Source organism: Oncorhynchus mykiss, chromosome 6 (assembly GCF_013265735.2).
Source record: "Oncorhynchus mykiss isolate Arlee chromosome 6, USDA_OmykA_1.1, whole genome shotgun sequence".
NCBI lineage: Eukaryota > Metazoa > Chordata > Actinopteri > Salmoniformes > Salmonidae > Oncorhynchus > Oncorhynchus mykiss.
In genome coordinates this window covers 96,119,773-96,142,024 of record NC_048570.1, presented here as the reverse complement: position 1 = coordinate 96,142,024, position 22,252 = coordinate 96,119,773, and the positions used below count along the sequence as shown (strand labels likewise).

Here is a 22,252-nt window from a genome sequence, read left to right as displayed (position 1 = left end):
GGACTAGTTACTGAAAGGTTGCAAGATCGAATCTCTGGTAAAAAATCTGTCGTTCTGACCCCTGAACAGGCAGTTAACACACTGTTCCCAGGCCATCATTAAAAATAAGAATTTGTTCTTAACTGACTTGCCTAGTGAAATAAAAATATATCTGTAACGTCCCGCGGTCGAGCAGTGAATTTCAAACACAGATTCAACCACAAAGACCAGGGAGGTTTTCCAAGGCCTCGCAAAGAAGGGCCCCTATTGATAAAAAATAAAAAAAAAAACAGACCTTGACAACCGTTTGAGCAGGGTGAGGTCATTAATTACACTTTGAATGGTGTATCAATACACCCAGTCACTACAAAGATTTCACCATGAGGCCAATGGTGACTTTAAAACAGTTACAGAGTTTCATGGCTGTGACAGGAGAGAACTGAGGATGGATCAACAACACTGTAGTTACTCCACAATACTAACCTACATGACAGAGTGAAAAGAAGGAAGCCTGTACAGAATGAAAAATATTCCTAAACATGCCTCCTGTTTGCAACAAGACACTAAAGTAAAACTGCAAAAAAATGTGGTGAAGTAATACAATGTTTGTCCTGAATACAGTGTCATGTTTGGGGCAAATCCCATACAACACATTACTGAGTACCACTCCTCATATGTTCAAGCATAGTGGTGGCTGCATCATGTTATGGGTATGCTTGTCATCGTTAAGGACTGGGGGAGTTTTTCAGGATTAAAAATAAATGGAATGGAGCTATTAGCACAGGCAACATCCTAGAGGAAAACCTGGTTCAGTCTGCTTTCCACCAGACACTGGGAGACTAATTCACCTTTCAGCAGGTCAATAACCTAAAACACAAGGACAAATCTACACTGGAGTTGCTTACCTAGAAGATAGTTAATGTTCTTGAGTGGACGAGTTATAGTTTTAACTTAAATCTACTTGGAAATCTATGTCAAGACCTGAAAATGGTTGTCTAGCAATGATCAACAACCAATTTGACAGAGCTTGAAGAATTTAGAAAATAATAATGGGCAAATGTTGGACAATCCAGGTGTGGAAATCTCTTTGGGTGTTATCACATTAAACGAACCCATCTCAGTCCTCTTTAAAGTGAACTCTGGGGCAGAAAAGGACCCATCTCAGTCCTCTTTTTAAAGTGAACTCTGGGGTAGAAAAGGACCCATCTCAGTCCTCTTTAAAGTGAACTCTGGGGTAGAAAAGGACCCATCTCAGTCCTCTTTAAAGTGAACTCTGGGGTAGAAAAGGACCCATCTCAGTCCTCTTTAAAGTGAACTCTGGGGCAGAAAAGGACCCATCTCAGTCCTCTTTTTAAAGTGAACTCTGGGGCAGAAAAGGACCCATCTCAGTCCTCTTTTTAAAGTGAACTCTGGGGTAGAAAAGGACCCATCTCAGTCCTCTTGAAAGTGAACTCTGGGGTAGAAAAGGACCCATCTCAGTCCTCTTGAAAGTGAACTCTGGGGCAGAAAAGGACCCATCTCAGTCCTCTTGAAAGTGAACTCTGGGGTAGAAAAGGACCCATCTCAGTCCTCTTGAAAGTGAACTCTGGGGCAGAAAAGGACCCATCTCAGTCCTCTTTTTAAAGTGAACTCTGGGGCAGAAAAGGACCCATCTCAGTCCTCTTGAAAGTGAACTCTGGGGCAGAAAAGGACCCATCTCAGTCCTCTTGAAAGTGAACTCTGGGGCAGAAAAGGACCCATCTCAGTCCTCTTTAAAGTGAACTCTGGGGTAGAAAAGGACCCATCTCAGTCCTCTTTAAAGTGAACTCTGGGGTAGAAAAGGACCCATCTCAGTCCTCTTTTTAAAGTGAACTCTGGGGTAGAAAAGGACCCATCTCAGTCCTCTTTAAAGTGAACTCTGGGACAGAAAAGGACCCATCTCAGTCCTCTTTAAAGTGAACTCTGGGGTAGAAAAGGACCCATCTCAGTCCTCTTGAAAGTGAACTCTGGGGCAGAAAAGGACCCATCTCAGTCCTCTTGAAAGTGAACTCTGGGGCAGAAAAGGACCCATCTCAGTCCTCTTGAAAGTGAACTCTGGGGCAGAAAAGGACCCATCTCAGTCCTCTTGAAAGTGAACTCTGGGGCAGAAAAGGACCCATCTCAGTCCTCTTGAAAGTGAACTCTGGGGCAGAAAAGGACCCATCTCAGTCCTCTTGAAAGTGAACTCTGGGGTAGAAAAGGACCCATCTCAGTCCTCTTTAAAGTGAACTCTGGGGCAGAAAAGGACCCATCTCAGTCCTCTTGAAAATGAACTCTGGGGCAGAAAAGGACCCATCTCAGTCCTCTTGAAAGTGAACTCTGGGGTAGAAAAGGACCCATCTCAGTCCTCTTGAAAGTGAACTCTGGGGCAGAAAAGGACCCATCTCAGTCCTCTTTTTAAAGTGAACTCTGGGGTAGAAAAGGACCCATCTCAGTCCTCTTTAAAGTGAACTCTGGGGTAGAAAAGGACCCATCTCAGTCCTCTTGAAAGTGAACTCTGGGGCAGAAAAGGACCCATCTCAGTCCTCTTTAAAGTGAACTCTGGGGTTGAAAAGGACCCATCTCAGTCCTCTTTTTAAAGTGAACTCTGGGGTAGAAAAGGACCCATCTCAGTCCTCTTTAAAGTGAACTCTGGGGCAGAAAAGGACCCATCTCAGTCCTCTTTAAAGTGAACTCTGGGGTTGAAAAGGACCCATCTCAGTCCTCTTTTTAAAGTGAACTCTGGGGTAGAAAAGGACCCATCTCAGTCATCTTTAAAGTGAACTCTGGGGTAGAAAAGGACCCATCTCAGTCCTCTTTAAAGTGAACTCTGGGGTAGAAAAGGACCCATCTCAGTCCTCTTTAAAGTGAACTCTGGGGTAGAAAAGGACCCATCTCAGTCCTCTTTAAAGTGAACTCTGGGGTAGAAAAGGACCCATCTCAGTCCTCTTGAAAGTGAACTCTGGGGCAGAAAAGGACCCATCTCAGTCCTCTTGAAAGTGAACTCTGGGGCAGAAAAGGACCCATCTCAGTCCTCTTGAAAGTGAACTCTGGGGCAGAAAAGGACCCATCTCAGTCCTCTTGAAAGTGAACTCTGGGGCAGAAAAGGACCCATCTCAGTCCTCTTGAAAGTGAACTCTGGGGTAGAAAAGGACCCATCTCAGTCCTCTTTAAAGTGAACTCTGGGGCAGTAGAGTTCAGGAATAGACATCACATTATAAGTTGCATGGACTCACCTCTGTGTGTAATAATACTGTTTAACATGAGGTGTGAATGACTACCTCATCTCTGAACCCCCACACATACAATTATGGGGTGGCAGGTAGCCTGGTGGTTAGAGCGTTGGACTAGTTACTGAAAGGTTGCAAGATCGAATCCCCGGTAAAAAAAATCTGTTGTTCTGACCCCTGAACAAGGCAGTTAACCCACTGTTCCTAGGCCATCATTAAAAAAAAGGATTTGTTCTTAACTGACTTGCCTAGTGAAATAAAAATATATCTGTAACGTCCCGCGGTCGAGGAGTGAATTTCAAACACAGATTCAACCACAAAGACCAGGGAGGTTTTCCAAGGCCTCGCTGAGAAGGGCCCCTATTGATAAAATAAAAAAAAACAGACCTTGACAACCGTTTGAGCATGGTGACGTCATTAATTACACTTTGAATGATGTATCAATACACCCAGTCACTACAAAGATTTCACCATGAGGCCAATGGTGACTTTAAAACAGTTACAGAGTTTCATGGCTGTGACAGGAGAGAACTGAGGATGGATCAACAACACTGTAGTTACTCCACAATACTAACCTACATGACAGAGTGAAAAGAAGGAAGCCTGTACAGAATGAAAAATATTCCTAAACATGCCTCCTGTTTGCAACAAGACACTAAAGTAAAACTGCAAAAAAATGTGGTGAAGTAATACAATGTTTGTCCTGAATACAGTGTCATGTTTGGGGCAAATCCCATACAACACATTACTGAGTACCACTCCTCATATGTTCAAGCATAGTGGTGGCTGCATCATGTTATGGGTATGCTTGTCATCGTTAAGGACTGGGGGAGTTTTTCAGGATTAAAAATAAATGGAATGGAGCTATTAGCACAGGCAACATCCTAGAGGAAAACCTGGTTCAGTCTGCTTTCCACCAGACACTGGGAGACTAATTCACCTTTCAGCAGGTCAATAACCTAAAACACAAGGAGAAATCTACACTGGAGTTGCTTACCTAGAAGATAGTTAATGTTCTTGAGTGGACGAGTTATAGTTTTAACTTAAATCTACTTGGAAATCTATGTCAAGACCTGAAAATGGTTGTCTAGCAATGATCAACAACCAATTTGACAGAGCTTGAAGAATTTAGAAAATAATAATGGGCAAATGTTGGACAATCCAGGTGTGGAAATCTCTTTGGGTGTTATCACATTAAACGAACCCATCTCAGTCCTCTTTAAAGTGAACTCTGGGGCAGAAAAGGACCCATCTCAGTCCTCTTTTTAAAGTGAACTCTGGGGTAGAAAAGGACCCATCTCAGTCCTCTTTAAAGTGAACTCTGGGGTAGAAAAGGACCCATCTCAGTCCTCTTTAAAGTGAACTCTGGGGTAGAAAAGGACCCATCTCAGTCCTCTTTAAAGTGAACTCTGGGGTTGAAAAGGACCCATCTCAGTCCTCTTTTTAAAGTGAACTCTGGGGTAGAAAAGGACCCATCTCAGTCATCTTTAAAGTGAACTCTGGGGTAGAAAAGGACCCATCTCAGTCCTCTTTAAAGTGAACTCTGGGGCAGAAATGGACCCATCTCAGTCCTCTTTAAAGTGAACTCTGGGGCAGAAAAGGACCCATCTCAGTCCTCTTGAAAGTGAACTCTGGGGTAGAAAAGGACCCATCTCAGTCCTCTTGAAAGTGAACTCTGGGGCAGAAAAGGACCCATCTCAGTCCTCTTGAAAGTGAACTCTGGGGCAGAAAAGGACCCATCTCAGTCCTCTTGAAAGTGAACTCTGGGGCAGAAAAGGACCCATCTCAGTCCTCTTGAAAGTGAACTCTGGGGTAGAAAAGGACCCATCTCAGTCCTCTTTAAAGTGAACTCTGGGGCAGTAGAGTTCAGGAATAGACATCACATTATAAGTTGCATGGACTCACCTCTGTGTGTAATAATACTGTTTAACATGAGGTGTGAATGACTACCTCATCTCTGAACCCCACACATACAATTATGGGGTGGCAGGTAGCCTGGTGGTTAGAGCGTTGGACTAGTTACTGAAAGGTTGCAAGATCGAATCCCCGGTAAAAAAAATCTGTTGTTCTGACCCCTGAACAAGGCAGTTAACCCACTGTTCCTAGGCCATCATTAAAAAAAAGGATTTGTTCTTAACTGACTTGCCTAGTGAAATAAAAATATATCTGTAACGTCCCGCGGTCGAGGAGTGAATTTCAAACACAGATTCAACCACAAAGACCAGGGAGGTTTTCCAAGGCCTCGCTGAGAAGGGCCCCTATTGATAAAATAAAAAAAAACAGACCTTGACAACCGTTTGAGCATGGTGACGTCATTAATTACACTTTGAATGATGTATCAATACACCCAGTCACTACAAAGATTTCACCATGAGGCCAATGGTGACTTTAAAACAGTTACAGAGTTTCATGGCTGTGACAGGAGAGAACTGAGGATGGATCAACAACACTGTAGTTACTCCACAATACTAACCTACATGACAGAGTGAAAAGAAGGAAGCCTGTACAGAATGAAAAATATTCCTAAACATGCCTCCTGTTTGCAACAAGACACTAAAGTAAAACTGCAAAAAAATGTGGTGAAGTAATACAATGTTTGTCCTGAATACAGTGTCATGTTTGGGGCAAATCCCATACAACACATTACTGAGTACCACTCCTCATATGTTCAAGCATAGTGGTGGCTGCATCATGTTATGGGTATGCTTGTCATCGTTAAGGACTGGGGGAGTTTTTCAGGATTAAAAATAAATGGAATGGAGCTATTAGCACAGGCAACATCCTAGAGGAAAACCTGGTTCAGTCTGCTTTCCACCAGACACTGGGAGACTAATTCACCTTTCAGCAGGTCAATAACCTAAAACACAAGGACAAATCTACACTGGAGTTGCTTACCTAGAAGATAGTTAATGTTCTTGAGTGGACGAGTTATAGTTTTAACTTAAATCTACTTGGAAATCTATGTCAAGACCTGAAAATGGTTGTCTAGCAATGATCAACAACCAATTTGACAGAGCTTGAAGAATTTAGAAAATAATAATGGGCAAATGTTGGACAATCCAGGTGTGGAAATCTCTTTGGGTGTTATCACATTAAACGAACCCATCTCAGTCCTCTTTAAAGTGAACTCTGGGGCAGAAAAGGACCCATCTCAGTCCTCTTTTTAAAGTGAACTCTGGGGTAGAAAAGGACCCATCTCAGTCCTCTTTAAAGTGAACTCTGGGGTAGAAAAGGACCCATCTCAGTCCTCTTTAAAGTGAACTCTGGGGTAGAAAAGGACCCATCTCAGTCCTCTTTAAAGTGAACTCTGGGGCAGAAAAGGACCCATCTCAGTCCTCTTTTTAAAGTGAACTCTGGGGCAGAAAAGGACCCATCTCAGTCCTCTTTTTAAAGTGAACTCTGGGGTAGAAAAGGACCCATCTCAGTCCTCTTGAAAGTGAACTCTGGGGTAGAAAAGGACCCATCTCAGTCCTCTTGAAAGTTAACTCTGGGACAGAAAAGGACCCATCTCAGTCCTCTTTTTAAAGTGAACTCTGGGGTAGAAAAGGACCCATCTCAGTCCTCTTTAAAGTGAACTCTGGGGTAGAAAAGGACCCATCTCAGTCCTCTTTTTAAAGTGAACTCTGGGGTAGAAAAGGACCCATCTCAGTCCTCTTTAAAGTGAACTCTGGGGTAGAAAAGGACCCATCTCAGTCCTCTTTAAAGTGAACTCTGGGGTAGAAAAGGACCCATCTCAGTCCTCTTTTTAAAGTGAACTCTGGGGTAGAAAAGGACCCATCTCAGTCCTCTTTTTAAAGTGAACTCTGGGGCAGAAAAGGACCCATCTCAGTCCTCTTTAAAGTGAACTCTGGGGCAGAAAAGGACCCATCTCAGTCCTCTTGAAAGTGAACTCTGGTGTAGAAAAGGACCCATCTCAGTCGTCTTTAACGTGAACTCTGGGGCAGAAAAGGACCCATCTCAGTCCTCTTTTTAAAGTGAACTCTGGGGTAGAAAAGGACCCATCTCAGTCCTCTTTTTAAAGTGAACTCTGGGGTAGAAAAGGACCCATCTCTGTCCTCTTTTTAAAGTGAACTCTGGGGTAGAAAAGGACCCATCTCAGTCCTCTTTAAAGTGAACTCTGGGGTAGAAAAGGACCCATCTCAGTCCTCTTTTTAAAGTGAACTCTGGGGTAGAAAAGGACCCATCTCAGTCCTCTTTTTAAAGTGAACTCTAGGGTAGAAAAGGACCCATCTCTGTCCTCTTTTTAAAGTGAACTCTGGGGTAGAAAAGGACCCATCTCAGTCCTCTTTAAAGTGAACTCTGGGGTAGAAAAGGACCCATCTCAGTCCTCTTTAAAGTGAACTCTGGGGCAGAAAAGGACCCATCTCAGTCCTCTTGAAAGTGAACTCTGGGGTAGAAAAGGACCCATCTCAGTCCTCTTTAACGTGAACTCTGGGGCAGAAAAGGACCCATCTCAGTCCTCTTTTTAAAGTGAACTCTGGGGTAGAAAAGGACCCATCTCAGTCCTCTTTTTAAAGTGAACTCTGGGGTAGAAAAGGACCCATCTCTGTCCTCTTTTTAAAGTGAACTCTGGGGTAGAAAAGGACCCATCTCAGTCCTCTTTAAAGTGAACTCTGGGGCAGAAAAGGACCCATCTCAGTCCTCTTGAAAGTGAACTCTGGGGTAGAAAAGGACCCATCTCAGTCCTCTTTAAAGTGAACTCTGGGGCAGAAAAGGACCCATCTCAGTCCTCTTTTTAAAGTGAACTCTGGGGTAGAAAAGGACCCATCTCAGTCCTCTTTTTAAAGTGAACTCTGGGGTAGAAAAGGACCCATCTCTGTCCTCTTTTTAAAGTGAACTCTGGGGTAGAAAAGGACCCATCTCAGTCCTCTTTTTAAAGTGAACTCTGGGGTAGAAAAGGACCCATCTCAGTCCTCTTTTTAAAGTGAACTCTGGGGTAGAAAAGGACCCATCTCTGTCCTCTTTTTAAAGTGAACTCTGGGGTAGAAAAGGACCCATCTCAGTCCTCTTTAAAGTGAACTCTGGGGTAGAAAAGGACCCATCTCAGTCCTCTTTAAAGTGAACTCTGGGGTAGAAAAGGACCCATCTCAGTCCTCTTTTTAAAGTGAACTCTGGGGTAGAAAAGGACCCATCTCAGTCCTCTTTAAAGTGAACTCTGGGGCAGAAAAGGACCCATCTCAGTCCTCTTTTTAAAGTGAACTCTGGGGTAGAAAAGGACCCATCTCAGTCCTCTTTAAAGTGAACTCTGGGGCAGAAAAGGACCCATCTCAGTCCTCTTTTTAAAGTGAACTCTGGGGTAGAAAAGGACCCATCTCAGTCCTCTTTTTAAAGTGAACTCTGGGGTAGAAAAGGACCCATCTCAGTCCTCTTTTTAAAGTGAACTCTGGGGTAGAAAAGGACCCATCTCAGTCCTCTTTTTAAAGTGAACTCTGGGGTAGAAAAGGACCCATCTCAGTCCTCTTTAAAGTGAACTCTGGGGTAGAAAAGGACCCATCTCAGTCCTCTTTAAAGTGAACTCTGGGGCAGAAAAGGACCCATCTCAGTCATCTTTTTAAAGTGAACTCTGGGGTAGAAAAGGACCCATCTCAGTCCTCTTTAAAGTGAACTCTGGGGTAGAAAAGGACCCATCTCAGTCCTCTTAAAGTGAACTCTGGGGCAGAAAAGGACCCATCTCAGTCATCTTTTTAAAGTGAACTCTGGGGTAGAAAAGGACCCATCTCAGTCCTCTTTTTAAAGTGAACTCTGGGGCAGAAAAGGACCCATCTCAGTCATCTTTTTAAAGTGAACTCTGGCGTAGAAAAGGACCCATCTCAGTCCTCTTTAAAGTGAACTCTGGGGTAGAAAAGGACCCATCTCAGTCATCTTTTTAAAGTGAACTCTGGGGCAGAAAAGGACCCATCTCAGTCATCTTTTTAAAGTGAACTCTGGGGCAGAAAAGGACCCATCTCAGTCCTCTTTTTAAAGTGAACTCTGGGGCAGAAAAGGACCCATCTCAGTCCTCTTTAAAGTGAACTCTGGGGCAGAAAAGGACCCATCTCAGTCCTCTTTAAAGTGAACTCTGGGGCAGAAAAAGACCCATCTCAGTCCTCTTTTTAAAGTGAACTCTGGGGCAGAAAAGGACCCATCTCAGTCCTCTTTAAAGTGAACTCTGGGGTAGAAAAGGACCCATCTCAGTCCTCTTTAAAGTGAACTCTGGGGCAGAAAAGGACCCATCTCAGTCCTCTTTAAAGTGAACTCTGGGGTAGAAAAGGACCCATCTCAGTCCTCTTAAAGTGAACTCTGGGGCAGAAAAGGACCCATCTCAGTCATCTTTTTAAAGTGAACTCTGGGGTAGAAAAGGACCCATCTCAGTCCTCTTTTTAAAGTGAACTCTGGGGCAGAAAAGGACCCATCTCAGTCATCTTTTTAAAGTGAACTCTGGGGCAGAAAAGGAGCCATCTCAGTCCTCTTTTTAAAGTGAACTCTGGGGCAGAAAAGGACCCATCTCAGTCCTCTTTAAAGTGAACTCTGGGGCAGAAAAGGACCCATCTCAGTCCTCTTTAAAGTGAACTCTGGGGCAGAAAAAGACCCATCTCAGTCCTCTTTTTAAAGTGAACTCTGGGGCAGAAAAGGACCCATCTCAGTCCTCTTTAAAGTGAACTCTGGGGTAGAAAAGGACCCATCTCAGTCCTCTTTAAAGTGAACTCTGGGGCAGAAAAGGACCCATCTCAGTCCTCTTTAAAGTGAACTCTGGGGTAGAAAAGGACCCATCTCTGTCCTCTTTTTAAAGTGAACTCTGGGGCAGAAAAGGACCCATCTCAGTCCTCTTTAAAGTGAACTCTGGGGCAGAAAAAGACCCATCTCAGTCCTCTTTTTAAAGTGAACTCTGGGGCAGAAAAGGACCCATCTCAGTCCTCTTTAAAGTGAACTCTGGGGTAGAAAAGGACCCATCTCAGTCCTCTTTAAAGTGAACTCTGGGGCAGAAAAGGACCCATCTCAGTCCTCTTTAAAGTGAACTCTGGGGTAGAAAAGGACCCATCTCTGTCCTCTTTTTAAAGTCAACTCTGGGGTAGAAAAGGACCCATCTCAGTCCTCTTTAAAGTGAACTCTGGGGTAGAAAAGGACCCATCTCAGTCCTCTTTTTAAAGTGAACTCTGGGGTAGAAAAGGACCCATCTCAGTCCTCTTTTTAAAGTGAACTCTGGGGTAGAAAAGGACCCATCTCTGTCCTCTTTTTAAAGTGAACTCTGGGGTAGAAAAGGACCATCTCAGTCCTCTTTAAAGTGAACTCTGGGGTAGAAAAGGACCCATCTCAGTCCTCTTTAAAGTGAACTCTGGGGTAGAAAAGGACCTATCTCAGTCCTCTTTTTAAAGTGAACTCTGGGGTAGAAAAGGACCCATCTCAGTCCTCTTTAAAGTGAACTCTGGGGCAGAAAAGGACCCATCTCAGTCATCTTTTTAAAGTGAACTCTGGGGTAGAAAAGGACCCATCTCAGTCCTCTTTAAAGTGAACTCTGGGGTAGAAAAGGACCCATCTCAGTCCTCTTTAAAGTGAACTCTGGGGTAGAAAAGGACCCATCTCTGTCCTCTTTTTAAAGTGAACTCTGGGGCAGAAAAGGACCCATCTCAGTCCTCTTTAAAGTGAACTCTGGGGCAGAAAAAGACCCATCTCAGTCCTCTTTTTAAAGTGAACTCTGGGGCAGAAAAGGACCCATCTCAGTCCTCTTTAAAGTGAACTCTGGGGTAGAAAAGGACCCATCTCAGTCCTCTTTAAAGTGAACTCTGGGGCAGAAAAGGACCCATCTCAGTCCTCTTTAAAGTGAACTCTGGGGTAGAAAATGACTCATCTCTGTCCTCTTTTTAAAGTCAACTCTGGGGTAGAAAAGGACCCATCTCAGTCCTCTTTAAAGTGAACTCTGGGGTAGAAAAGGACCCATCTCAGTCCTCTTTTTAAAGTGAACTCTGGGGTAGAAAAGGACCCATCTCAGTCCTCTTTTTAAAGTGAACTCTGGGGTAGAAAAGGACCCATCTCTGTCCTCTTTTTAAAGTGAACTCTGGGGTAGAAAAGGACCATCTCAGTCCTCTTTAAAGTGAACTCTGGGGTAGAAAAGGACCCATCTCAGTCCTCTTTAAAGTGAACTCTGGGGTAGAAAAGGACCCATCTCAGTCCTCTTTTTAAAGTGAACTCTGGGGTAGAAAAGGACCCATCTCAGTCCTCTTTAAAGTGAACTCTGGGGCAGAAAAGGACCCATCTCAGTCATCTTTTTAAAGTGAACTCTGGGGTAGAAAAGGACCCATCTCAGTCCTCTTTAAAGTGAACTCTGGGGTAGAAAAGGACCCATCTCAGTCCTCTTAAAGTGAACTCTGGGGCAGAAAAGGACCCATCTCAGTCCTCTTTTTAAAGTGAACTCTGGGGTAGAAAAGGACCCATCTCAGTCCTCTTTAAAGTGAACTCTGGGGCAGAAAAGGACCCATCTCAGTCATCTTTTTAAAGTGAACTCTGGGGTAGAAAAGGACCCATCTCAGTCCTCTTTAAAGTGAACTCTGGGGTAGAAAAGGACCCATCTCAGTCCTCTTAAAGTGAACTCTGGGGCAGAAAAGGACCCATCTCAGTCCTCTTTTTAAAGTGAACTCTGGGGTAGAAAAGGACCCATCTCAGTCCTCTTTTTAAAGTGAACTCTGGGGTAGAAAAGGACCCATCTCAGTCCTCTTTAAAGTGAACTCTGGGGTAGAAAAGGACCCATCTCAGTCCTCTTTAAAGTGAACTCTGGGGCAGAAAAGGACCCATCTCAGTCCTCTTTAAAGTGAACTCTGGGGTAGAAAAGGACCCATCTCTGTCCTCTTTTTAAAGTGAACTCTGGGGTAGAAAAGGACCCATCTCAGTCCTCTTTAAAGTGAACTCTGGGGTAGAAAAGGACCCATCTCAGTCCTCTTTTTAAAGTGAACTCTGGGGTAGAAAAGGACCCATCTCAGTCCTCTTTTTAAAGTGAACTCTGGGGTAGAAAAGGACCCATCTCTGTCCTCTTTTTAAAGTGAACTCTGGGGTAGAAAAGGACCATCTCAGTCCTCTTTAAAGTGAACTCTGGGGTAGAAAAGGACCCATCTCAGTCCTCTTTAAAGTGAACTCTGGGGTAGAAAAGGACCCATCTCAGTCCTCTTTTTAAAGTGAACTCTGGGGTAGAAAAGGACCCATCTCAGTCCTCTTTAAAGTGAACTCTGGGGCAGAAAAGGACCCATCTCAGTCCTCTTTTTAAAGTGAACTCTGGGGTAGAAAAGGACCCATCTCAGTCCTCTTTTTAAAGTGAACTCTGGGGCAGAAAAGGACCCATCTCAGTCCTCTTTTTAAAGTGAACTCTGGGGTAGAAAAGGACCCATCTCAGTCCTCTTTAAAGTGAACTCTGGGGTAGAAAAGGACCCATCTCAGTCCTCTTTAAAGTGAACTCTGGGGCAGAAAAGGACCCATCTCAGTCTTCTTTAAAGTGAACTCTGGGGTAGAAAAGGACCCATCTCTGTCCTCTTTAAAGTGAACTCTGGGGTAGAAAAGGACCCATCTCAGTCCTCTTTAAAGTGAACTCTGGGGCAGAAAAGGACCCATCTCAGTCATCTTTTTAAAGTGAACTCGGGTAGAAAAGGACCCATCTCAGTCCTCTTTAAAGTGAACTCTGGGGTAGAAAAGGACCCATCTCAGTCCTCTTAAAGTGAACTCTGGGGCAGAAAAGGACCCATCTCAGTCATCTTTTTAAAGTGAACTCTGGGGTAGAAAAGGACCCATCTCAGTCCTCTTTTTAAAGTAAACTCTGGGGCAGAAAAGGACCCATCTCAGTCATCTTTTTAAAGTGAACTCTGGGGTAGAAAAGGACCCATCTCAGTCCTCTTTAAAGTGAACTCTGGGGTAGAAAAGGACCCATCTCAGTCATCTTTTTAAAGTGAACTCTGGGGCAGAAAAGGACCCATCTCAGTCATCTTTTTAAAGTGAACTCTGGGGCAGAAAAGGACCCATCTCAGTCCTCTTTTTAAAGTGAACTCTGGGGCAGAAAAGGACCCATCTCAGTCCTCTTTAAAGTGAACTCTGGGGCAGAAAAGGACCCATCTCAGTCCTCTTTAAAGTGAACTCTGGGGCAGAAAAAGACCCATCTCAGTCCTCTTTTTAAAGTGAACTCTGGGGCAGAAAAGGACCCATCTCAGTCCTCTTTAAAGTGAACTCTGGGGTAGAAAAGGACCCATCTCAGTCCTCTTTAAAGTGAACTCTGGGGCAGAAAAGGACCCATCTCAGTCATCTTTTTAAAGTGAACTCGGGTAGAAAAGGACCCATCTCAGTCCTCTTTAAAGTGAACTCTGGGGTAGAAAAGGACCCATCTCAGTCCTCTTAAAGTGAACTCTGGGGCAGAAAAGGACCCATCTCAGTCATCTTTTTAAAGTGAACTCTGGGGTAGAAAAGGACCCATCTCAGTCCTCTTTTTAAAGTAAACTCTGGGGCAGAAAAGGACCCATCTCAGTCATCTTTTTAAAGTGAACTCTGGGGTAGAAAAGGACCCATCTCAGTCCTCTTTAAAGTGAACTCTGGGGTAGAAAAGGACCCATCTCAGTCATCTTTTTAAAGTGAACTCTGGGGCAGAAAAGGACCCATCTCAGTCATCTTTTTAAAGTGAACTCTGGGGCAGAAAAGGACCCATCTCAGTCCTCTTTTTAAAGTGAACTCTGGGGCAGAAAAGGACCCATCTCAGTCCTCTTTAAAGTGAACTCTGGGGCAGAAAAGGACCCATCTCAGTCCTCTTTAAAGTGAACTCTGGGGCAGAAAAAGACCCATCTCAGTCCTCTTTTTAAAGTGAACTCTGGGGCAGAAAAGGACCCATCTCAGTCCTCTTTAAAGTGAACTCTGGGGTAGAAAAGGACCCATCTCAGTCCTCTTTAAAGTGAATTCTGGGGCAGAAAAGGACCCATCTCAGTCCTCTTTAAAGTGAACTCTGGGGTAGAAAAGGACCCATCTCTGTCCTCTTTTTAAAGTGAACTCTGGGGTAGAAAAGGACCCATCTCAGTCCTCTTTAAAGTGAACTCTGGGGTAGAAAAGGACCCATCTCAGTCCTCTTTTTAAAGTGAACTCTGGGGTAGAAAAGGACCCATCTCAGTCCTCTTTTTAAAGTGAACTCTGGGGTAGAAAAGGACCCATCTCTGTCCTCTTTTTAAAGTGAACTCTGGGGTAGAAAAGGACCCATCTCAGTCCTCTTTAAAGTGAACTCTGGGGTAGAAAAGGACCCATCTCAGTCCTCTTTAAAGTGAACTCTGGGGTAGAAAAGGACCCATCTCAGTCCTCTTTTTAAAGTGAACTCTGGGGTAGAAAAGGACCCATCTCAGTCCTCTTTAAAGTGAACTCTGGGGCAGAAAAGGACCCATCTCAGTCCTCTTTTTAAAGTGAACTCTGGGGTAGAAAAGGACCCATCTCAGTCATCTTTAAAGTGAACTCTGGGGTAGAAAAGGACCCATCTCAGTCCTCTTTAAAGTGAACTCTGGGGTAGAAAAGGACCCATCTCAGTCCTCTTTAAAGTGAACTCTGGGGTAGAAAAGGACCCATCTCAGTCCTCTTTAAAGTGAACTCTGGGGTAGAAAAGGACCCATCTCAGTCCTCTTGAAAGTGAACTCTGGGGCAGAAAAGGACCCATCTCAGTCCTCTTGAAAGTGAACTCTGGGGCAGAAAAGGACCCATCTCAGTCCTCTTGAAAGTGAACTCTGGGGCAGAAAAGGACCCATCTCAGTCCTCTTGAAAGTGAACTCTGGGGCAGAAAAGGACCCATCTCAGTCCTCTTGAAAGTGAACTCTGGGGTAGAAAAGGACCCATCTCAGTCCTCTTTAAAGTGAACTCTGGGGCAGTAGAGTTCAGGAATAGACATCACATTATAAGTTGCATGGACTCACCTCTGTGTGTAATAATACTGTTTAACATGAGGTGTGAATGACTACCTCATCTCTGAACCCCCACACATACAATTATGGGGTGGCAGGTAGCCTGGTGGTTAGAGCGTTGGACTAGTTACTGAAAGGTTGCAAGATCGAATCCCCGGTAAAAAAAATCTGTTGTTCTGACCCCTGAACAAGGCAGTTAACCCACTGTTCCTAGGCCATCATTAAAAAAAAGGATTTGTTCTTAACTGACTTGCCTAGTGAAATAAAAATATATCTGTAACGTCCCGCGGTCGAGGAGTGAATTTCAAACACAGATTCAACCACAAAGACCAGGGAGGTTTTCCAAGGCCTCGCTGAGAAGGGCCCCTATTGATAAAATAAAAAAAAACAGACCTTGACAACCGTTTGAGCATGGTGACGTCATTAATTACACTTTGAATGATGTATCAATACACCCAGTCACTACAAAGATTTCACCATGAGGCCAATGGTGACTTTAAAACAGTTACAGAGTTTCATGGCTGTGACAGGAGAGAACTGAGGATGGATCAACAACACTGTAGTTACTCCACAATACTAACCTACATGACAGAGTGAAAAGAAAGAAGCCTGTACAGAATAACAAATATTCCTAAACATGCCTCCTGTTTGCAACAAGACACTAAAGTAAAACTGCAAAAAAATGTGGTGAAGTAATACAATGTTTGTCCTGAATACAGTGTCATGTTTGGGGCAAATCCCATACAACACATTACTGAGTACCACTCCTCATATGTTCAAGCATAGTGGTGGCTGCATCATGTTATGGGTATGCTTGTCATCGTTAAGGACTGGGGGAGTTTTTCAGGATTAAAAAGAAATGGAATGGAGCTATTAGCACAGGCAACATCCTAGAGGAAAACCTGGTTCAGTCTGCTTTCCACCAGACACTGGGAGACTAATTCACCTTTCAGCAGGTCAATAACCTAAAACACAAGGAGAAATCTACACTGGAGTTGCTTACCTAGAAGATAGTTAATGTTCTTGAGTGGACGAGTTATAGTTTTAACTTAAATCTACTTGGAAATCTATGTCAAGACCTGAAAATGGTTGTCTAGCAATGATCAACAACCAATTTGACAGAGCTTGAAGAATTTAGAAAATAATAATGGGCAAATGTTGGACAATCCAGGTGTGGAAATCTCTTTGGGTGTTATCACATTAAACGAACCCATCTCAGTCCTCTTTAAAGTGAACTCTGGGGCAGAAAAGGACCCATCTCAGTCCTCTTTTTAAAGTGAACTCTGGGGCAGAAAAGGACCCATCTCAGTCCTCTTTTTAAAGTGAACTCTGGGGTAGAAAAGGACCCATCTCAGTCCTCTTTAAAGTGAACTCTGGGGTAGAAAAGGACCCATCTCAGTCCTCTTTAAAGTGAACTCTGGGGTAGAAAAGGACCCATCTCAGTCCTCTTTAAAGTGAACTCTGGGGTTGAAAAGGACCCATCTCAGTCCTCTTTTTAAAGTGAACTCTGGGGTAGAAAAGGACCCATCTCAGTCATCTTTAAAGTGAACTCTGGGGTAGAAAAGGACCCATCTCAGTCCTCTTTAAAGTGAACTCTGGGGCAGAAATGGACCCATCTCAGTCCTCTTTAAAGTGAACTCTGGGGCAGAAAAGGACCCATCTCAGTCCTCTTGAAAGTGAACTCTGGGGTAGAAAAGGACCCATCTCAGTCCTCTTGAAAGTGAACTCTGGGGCAGAAAAGGACCCATCTCAGTCCTCTTGAAAGTGAACTCTGGGGCAGAAAAGGACCCATCTCAGTCCTCTTGAAAGTGAACTCTGGGGCAGAAAAGGACCCATCTCAGTCCTCTTGAAAGTGAACTCTGGGGTAGAAAAGGACCCATCTCAGTCCTCTTTAAAGTGAACTCTGGGGCAGTAGAGTTCAGGAATAGACATCACATTATAAGTTGCATGGACTCACCTCTGTGTGTAATAATACTGTTTAACATGAGGTGTGAATGACTACCTCATCTCTGAACCCCACACATACAATTATGGGGTGGCAGGTAGCCTGGTGGTTAGAGCGTTGGACTAGTTACTGAAAGGTTGCAAGATCAAATCCCCGGTAAAAAAAATCTGTTGTTCTGACCCCTGAACAAGGCAGTTAACCCACTGTTCCTAGGCCATCATTAAAAAAAAGGATTTGTTCTTAACTGACTTGCCTAGTGAAATAAAAATATATCTGTAACGTCCCGCGGTCGAGGAGTGAATTTCAAACACAGATTCAACCACAAAGACCAGGGAGGTTTTCCAAGGCCTCGCTGAGAAGGGCCCCTATTGATAAAATAAAAAAAAACAGACCTTGACAACCGTTTGAGCATGGTGACGTCATTAATTACACTTTGAATGATGTATCAATACACCCAGTCACTACAAAGATTTCACCATGAGGCCAATGGTGACTTTAAAACAGTTACAGAGTTTCATGGCTGTGACAGGAGAGAACTGAGGATGGATCAACAACACTGTAGTTACTCCACAATACTAACCTACATGACAGAGTGAAAAGAAGGAAGCCTGTACAGAATGAAAAATATTCCTAAACATGCCTCCTGTTTGCAACAAGACACTAAAGTAAAACTGCAAAAAAATGTGGTGAAGTAATACAATGTTTGTCCTGAATACAGTGTCATGTTTGGGGCAAATCCCATACAACACATTACTGAGTACCACTCCTCATATGTTCAAGCATAGTGGTGGCTGCATCATGTTATGGGTATGCTTGTCATCGTTAAGGACTGGGGGAGTTTTTCAGGATTAAAAATAAATGGAATGGAGCTATTAGCACAGGCAACATCCTAGAGGAAAACCTGGTTCAGTCTGCTTTCCACCAGACACTGGGAGACTAATTCACCTTTCAGCAGGTCAATAACCTAAAACACAAGGACAAATCTACACTGGAGTTGCTTACCTAGAAGATAGTTAATGTTCTTGAGTGGACGAGTTATAGTTTTAACTTAAATCTACTTGGAAATCTATGTCAAGACCTGAAAATGGTTGTCTAGCAATGATCAACAACCAATTTGACAGAGCTTGAAGAATTTAGAAAATAATAATGGGCAAATGTTGGACAATCCAGGTGTGGAAATCTCTTTGGGTGTTATCACATTAAACAAACCCATCTCAGTCCCCTTTAAAGTGAACTCTGGGGCAGAAAAGGACCCATCTCAGTCCTCTTTTTAAAGTGAACTCTGGGGTAGAAAAGGACCCATCTCAGTCCTCTTTAAAGTGAACTCTGGGGCAGAAAAGGACCCATCTCAGTCTTCTTTAAAGTGAACTCTGGGGCAGAAAAGGACCCATCTCAGTCCTCTTTTTAAAGTGAACTCTGGGGTAGAAAAGGACCCATCTCAGTCCTCTTTAAAGTGAACTCTGGGGCAGAAAAGGACCCATCTCAGTCTTCTTTAAAGTGAACTCTGGGGCAGAAAAGGACCCATCTCAGTCCTCTTTAAAGTGAACTCTGGGGCAGAAAAGGACCCATCTCAGTCCTTTTTAAAGTGAACTCTGGGATAGAAAAGGACCCATCTCAGTCCTCTTTTTAAAGTGAACTCTGGGGTAGAAAAGGACCCATCTCAGTCCTTTTTAAAGTGAACTCTGGGATAGAAAAGGACCCATCTCAGTCCTTTTTAAAGTGAACTCTGGGATAGAAAAGGACCCATCTCAGTCTTGTAGCTGTAATTGCTGCAAAAACACGTTCAAGTTTTCATTTTCTTTCTCTGTCTTGTTTGTTTCACAATAAACTATATTTTGCATCTTCAGGCATATTGTGTAAATCAAATGATACAAACCCCCTAAAAATCCATTTTAATTCCAGGTTGTAAAGGCAACACAATAGTTAAAATGCCAAGGGGGTGGGGGGGTTGAATACTTCCGTAAGCCTCTGTAGGCGTTTGGGGCGTTGACAGTGCTGCTGCAACTTTTAAGGGCCAACCAACCCGTAACCCCATAACAGGCTCTGAATTAAAGATACTCTTTAAAAAGATATGACTCTGTCTGAGAGGAACGAGCCAAGGGCTTAGAGGGTTTCAGACTGGGGTGGAGGTGACAGCATCATGACAGGACAGAGTGTCTGAGAGGAACGAGCCAAGGGCTTAGAGGGTTTCAGACTGGGGTGGAGGTGACAGCATCATGACAGGACAGAGTGTGTGTGTGTGGGGTGGAGGTGACAGCATCATGACAGGACAGAGTGTGTGTGTGGGGTGGAGGTGACAGCATCATGACAGGACAGAGTGTGTGTGTGGGGTGGAGGTGACAGCATCATGACAGGACAGAGTGTGTGTGTGTGGGGTGGAGGTGACAGCATCATGACAGGACAGAGTGTGTGTGTGGGGTGGAGGTGACAGCATCATGACAGGACAGAGTGTGTGTGTGTGGGGTGGAGGTGACAGCATCATGACAGGACAGAGTGTGTGTGGGGTGGAGGTGACAGCATCATGACAGGACAGAGTGTCTGAGAGGGTCAAGCCAAGGGCTTAGAGGGGTTCAGACTGGGGTGGAGGTGACAGGACAGAGTGGGTGTGTGTGTGTGTATTAACAGTGTGTGTGTGTGTGTGTGTATTAACAGTGTGTGTGGGGTGGAGGTGACGGCATCATGACAGGACAGAGTGTGTGTGTGTGTGTGTGTGTATTAACAGTGAAAGTCAGAGAGTTATCTCGACCAAAGTTTCTCAGTCTTAGAAATAAAGGTCTCGTTCATTAAGGTATTTTTATGCCAAAATGATGGTTTTTCACCACAAACAGCAGCTCAGTAAACTCTGAATGGCAATTCAACTGTCTTCTCTGTAAACCCTGAATGGCAATTCAACTGTCTTCTCTGTAAACTCTGAATGGCAATTCAACTGTCTTCTCTTTATACCCTGAATGGCAATTCAACTGTCTTCTCTGTAAACTCTGAATGGCAATTCAACTGTCTTCTCTGTAAACTCTGAATGGCAATTCAACTGTCTTCTCTTTATACCCTGAATGGCAATTCAACTGTCTTCTCTGTAAACCCTGAATGGCAATTCAACTGTCTTCTCTGTAAACTCTGAATGGCAATTCAACTGTCTTCTCTGTAAACTCTGAATGGCAATTCAACTGTCTTCTCTGTAAACTCTGAATGGCAATTCAACTGTCTTCTCTGTAAACCCTGAATGGCAATTCAACTGTCTTCTCTTTATACTCTGAATGGCAATTCAACTGTCTTCTCTGTAAACTCTGAATGGCAATTCAACTGTCTTCTCTGTAAACCCTGAATGGCAATTCAACTGTCTTCTCTGTAAACTCTGAATGGCAATTCAACTGTCTTCTCTGTAAACCCTGAATGGCAATTCAACTGTCTTCTCTGTAAACCCTGAATGGCAATTCAACTGTCTTCTCTGTAAACTCTGAATGGCAATTCAACTGTCTTCTCTGTAAACTCTGAATGGCAATTCAACTGTCTTCTCTGTAAACTCTGAATGGCAATTCAACTGTCTTCTCTGTAAACCCTGAATGGCAATTCAACTGTCTTCTCTGTAAACTCTGAATGGCAATTCAACTGTCTTCTCTGTAAACCCTGAATGACAATTCAACTGTCTTCTCTGTAAACTCTGAATGGCAATTCAACTGTCTTCTCTGTAAACTCTGAATGGCAATTCAACTGTCTTCTCTGTAAACTCTGAATGGCAATTCAACTGTCTTCTCTGTAAACCCTGAATGGCAATTCAACTGTCTTCTCTTTATACTCTGAATGGCAATTCAACTGTCTTCTCTGTAAACCCTGAATGGCAATTCAACTGTCTTCTCTGTAAACTCTGAATGGCAATTCAACTGTCTTCTCTGTAAACTCTGAATGGCAATTCAACTGTCTTCTCTGTAAACCCTGAATGGCAATTCAACTGTCTTCTCTGTAAACTCTGAATGGCAATTCAACTGTCTTCTCTGTAAACTCTGAATGGCAATTCAACTGTCTTCTCTGTAAACTCTGAATGGCAATTCAACTGTCTTCTCTGTAAACTCTGAATGGCAATTCAACTGTCTTCTCTGTAAACTCTGAATGGCAATTCAACTGTCTTCTCTGTAAACTCTGAATGGCAATTCAACTGTCTTCTCTCTAAACTCTGAATGGCAATTCAACTGTCTTCTCTGTAAACCCTGAATGGCAATTCAACTGTCTTCTCTTTATACTCTGAATGGCAATTCAACTGTCTTCTCTGTAAACCCTGAATGGCAATTCAACTGTCTTCTCTGTAAACTCTGAATGGCAATTCAACTGTCTTCTCTGTAAACTCTGAATGGCAATTCAACTGTCTTCTCTGTAAACCCTGAATGGCAATTCAACTGTCTTCTCTGTAAACTCTGAATGGCAATTCAACTGTCTTCTCTGTAAACTCTGAATGGCAATTCAACTGTCTTCTCTGTAAACTCTGAATGGCAATTCAACTGTCTTCTCTGTAAACTCTGAATGGCAATTCAACTGTCTTCTCTGTAAACTCTGAATGGCAATTCAACTGTCTTCTCTGTAAACTCTGAATGGCAATTCAACTGTCTTCTCTGTAAACTCTGAATGACAATTCAACTGTCTTCTCTGTAAACTCTCAAGCTGTGTGTGTTGTGTTAAGTCCTTGTCTCTGTTTTCCAGAGTGATGTTCTGTCAGAATGCAGAGAGGAGACTGATGACTCTGCCTTCGACATAGTGTCCCCTCTACCCCCAGGTTGGTCGTCCCCCCCCCCCCCCCCCCCCACACACACACACACACCAAACACACTGTCTGCACTCACTATTCAGACTATTATTATAAAATATAGCTCTGTATTCCAGAGGAAGCTGAGGTTCAACAGATGTTTCCATAATTAATATAGCTCTGTATTCCAGAGGAAGCTGAGGTTCAACAGATGTTTCCATAATTAATATAGCTCTGTATTCCAGAGGAAGCTGAGGTTCAACAGATGTTTCCATAATTAATATAGCTCTGTATTTCAGAGGAAGCTGAGGTTCAACAGATGTTTCCATAATTAATATAGCTCTGTATTCCAGAGGAAGCTGAGGTTCAACAGATGTTTCCATAATTAATATAGCTCTGTATTCCAGAGGAAGCTGAGGTTCAACAGATGTTTCCATAATTAATATAGCTCTGTATTCCAGAGGAAGCTGAGGTTCAACAGATGTTTCCATAA

At 43.5% G+C, this 22,252-nt stretch overlaps 1 protein-coding gene across 1 annotated transcript in view; it reads left to right on the top strand.

Annotated features, from left to right (window-relative positions):
- Window positions 1-22,252, top strand: part of cep89 (centrosomal protein 89) — a 173,174-nt gene that overhangs the window by 11,954 nt on the left and 138,968 nt on the right. Inside the window, exons 5-6 of the mRNA XM_036981811.1 lie at window positions 21,717-21,789; window positions 21,897-21,919. Of these exons, the coding sequence (XP_036837706.1) occupies window positions 21,717-21,789; window positions 21,897-21,919 (96 nt within the window). The remainder of the gene's footprint in view (window positions 1-21,716; window positions 21,790-21,896; window positions 21,920-22,252) is intronic.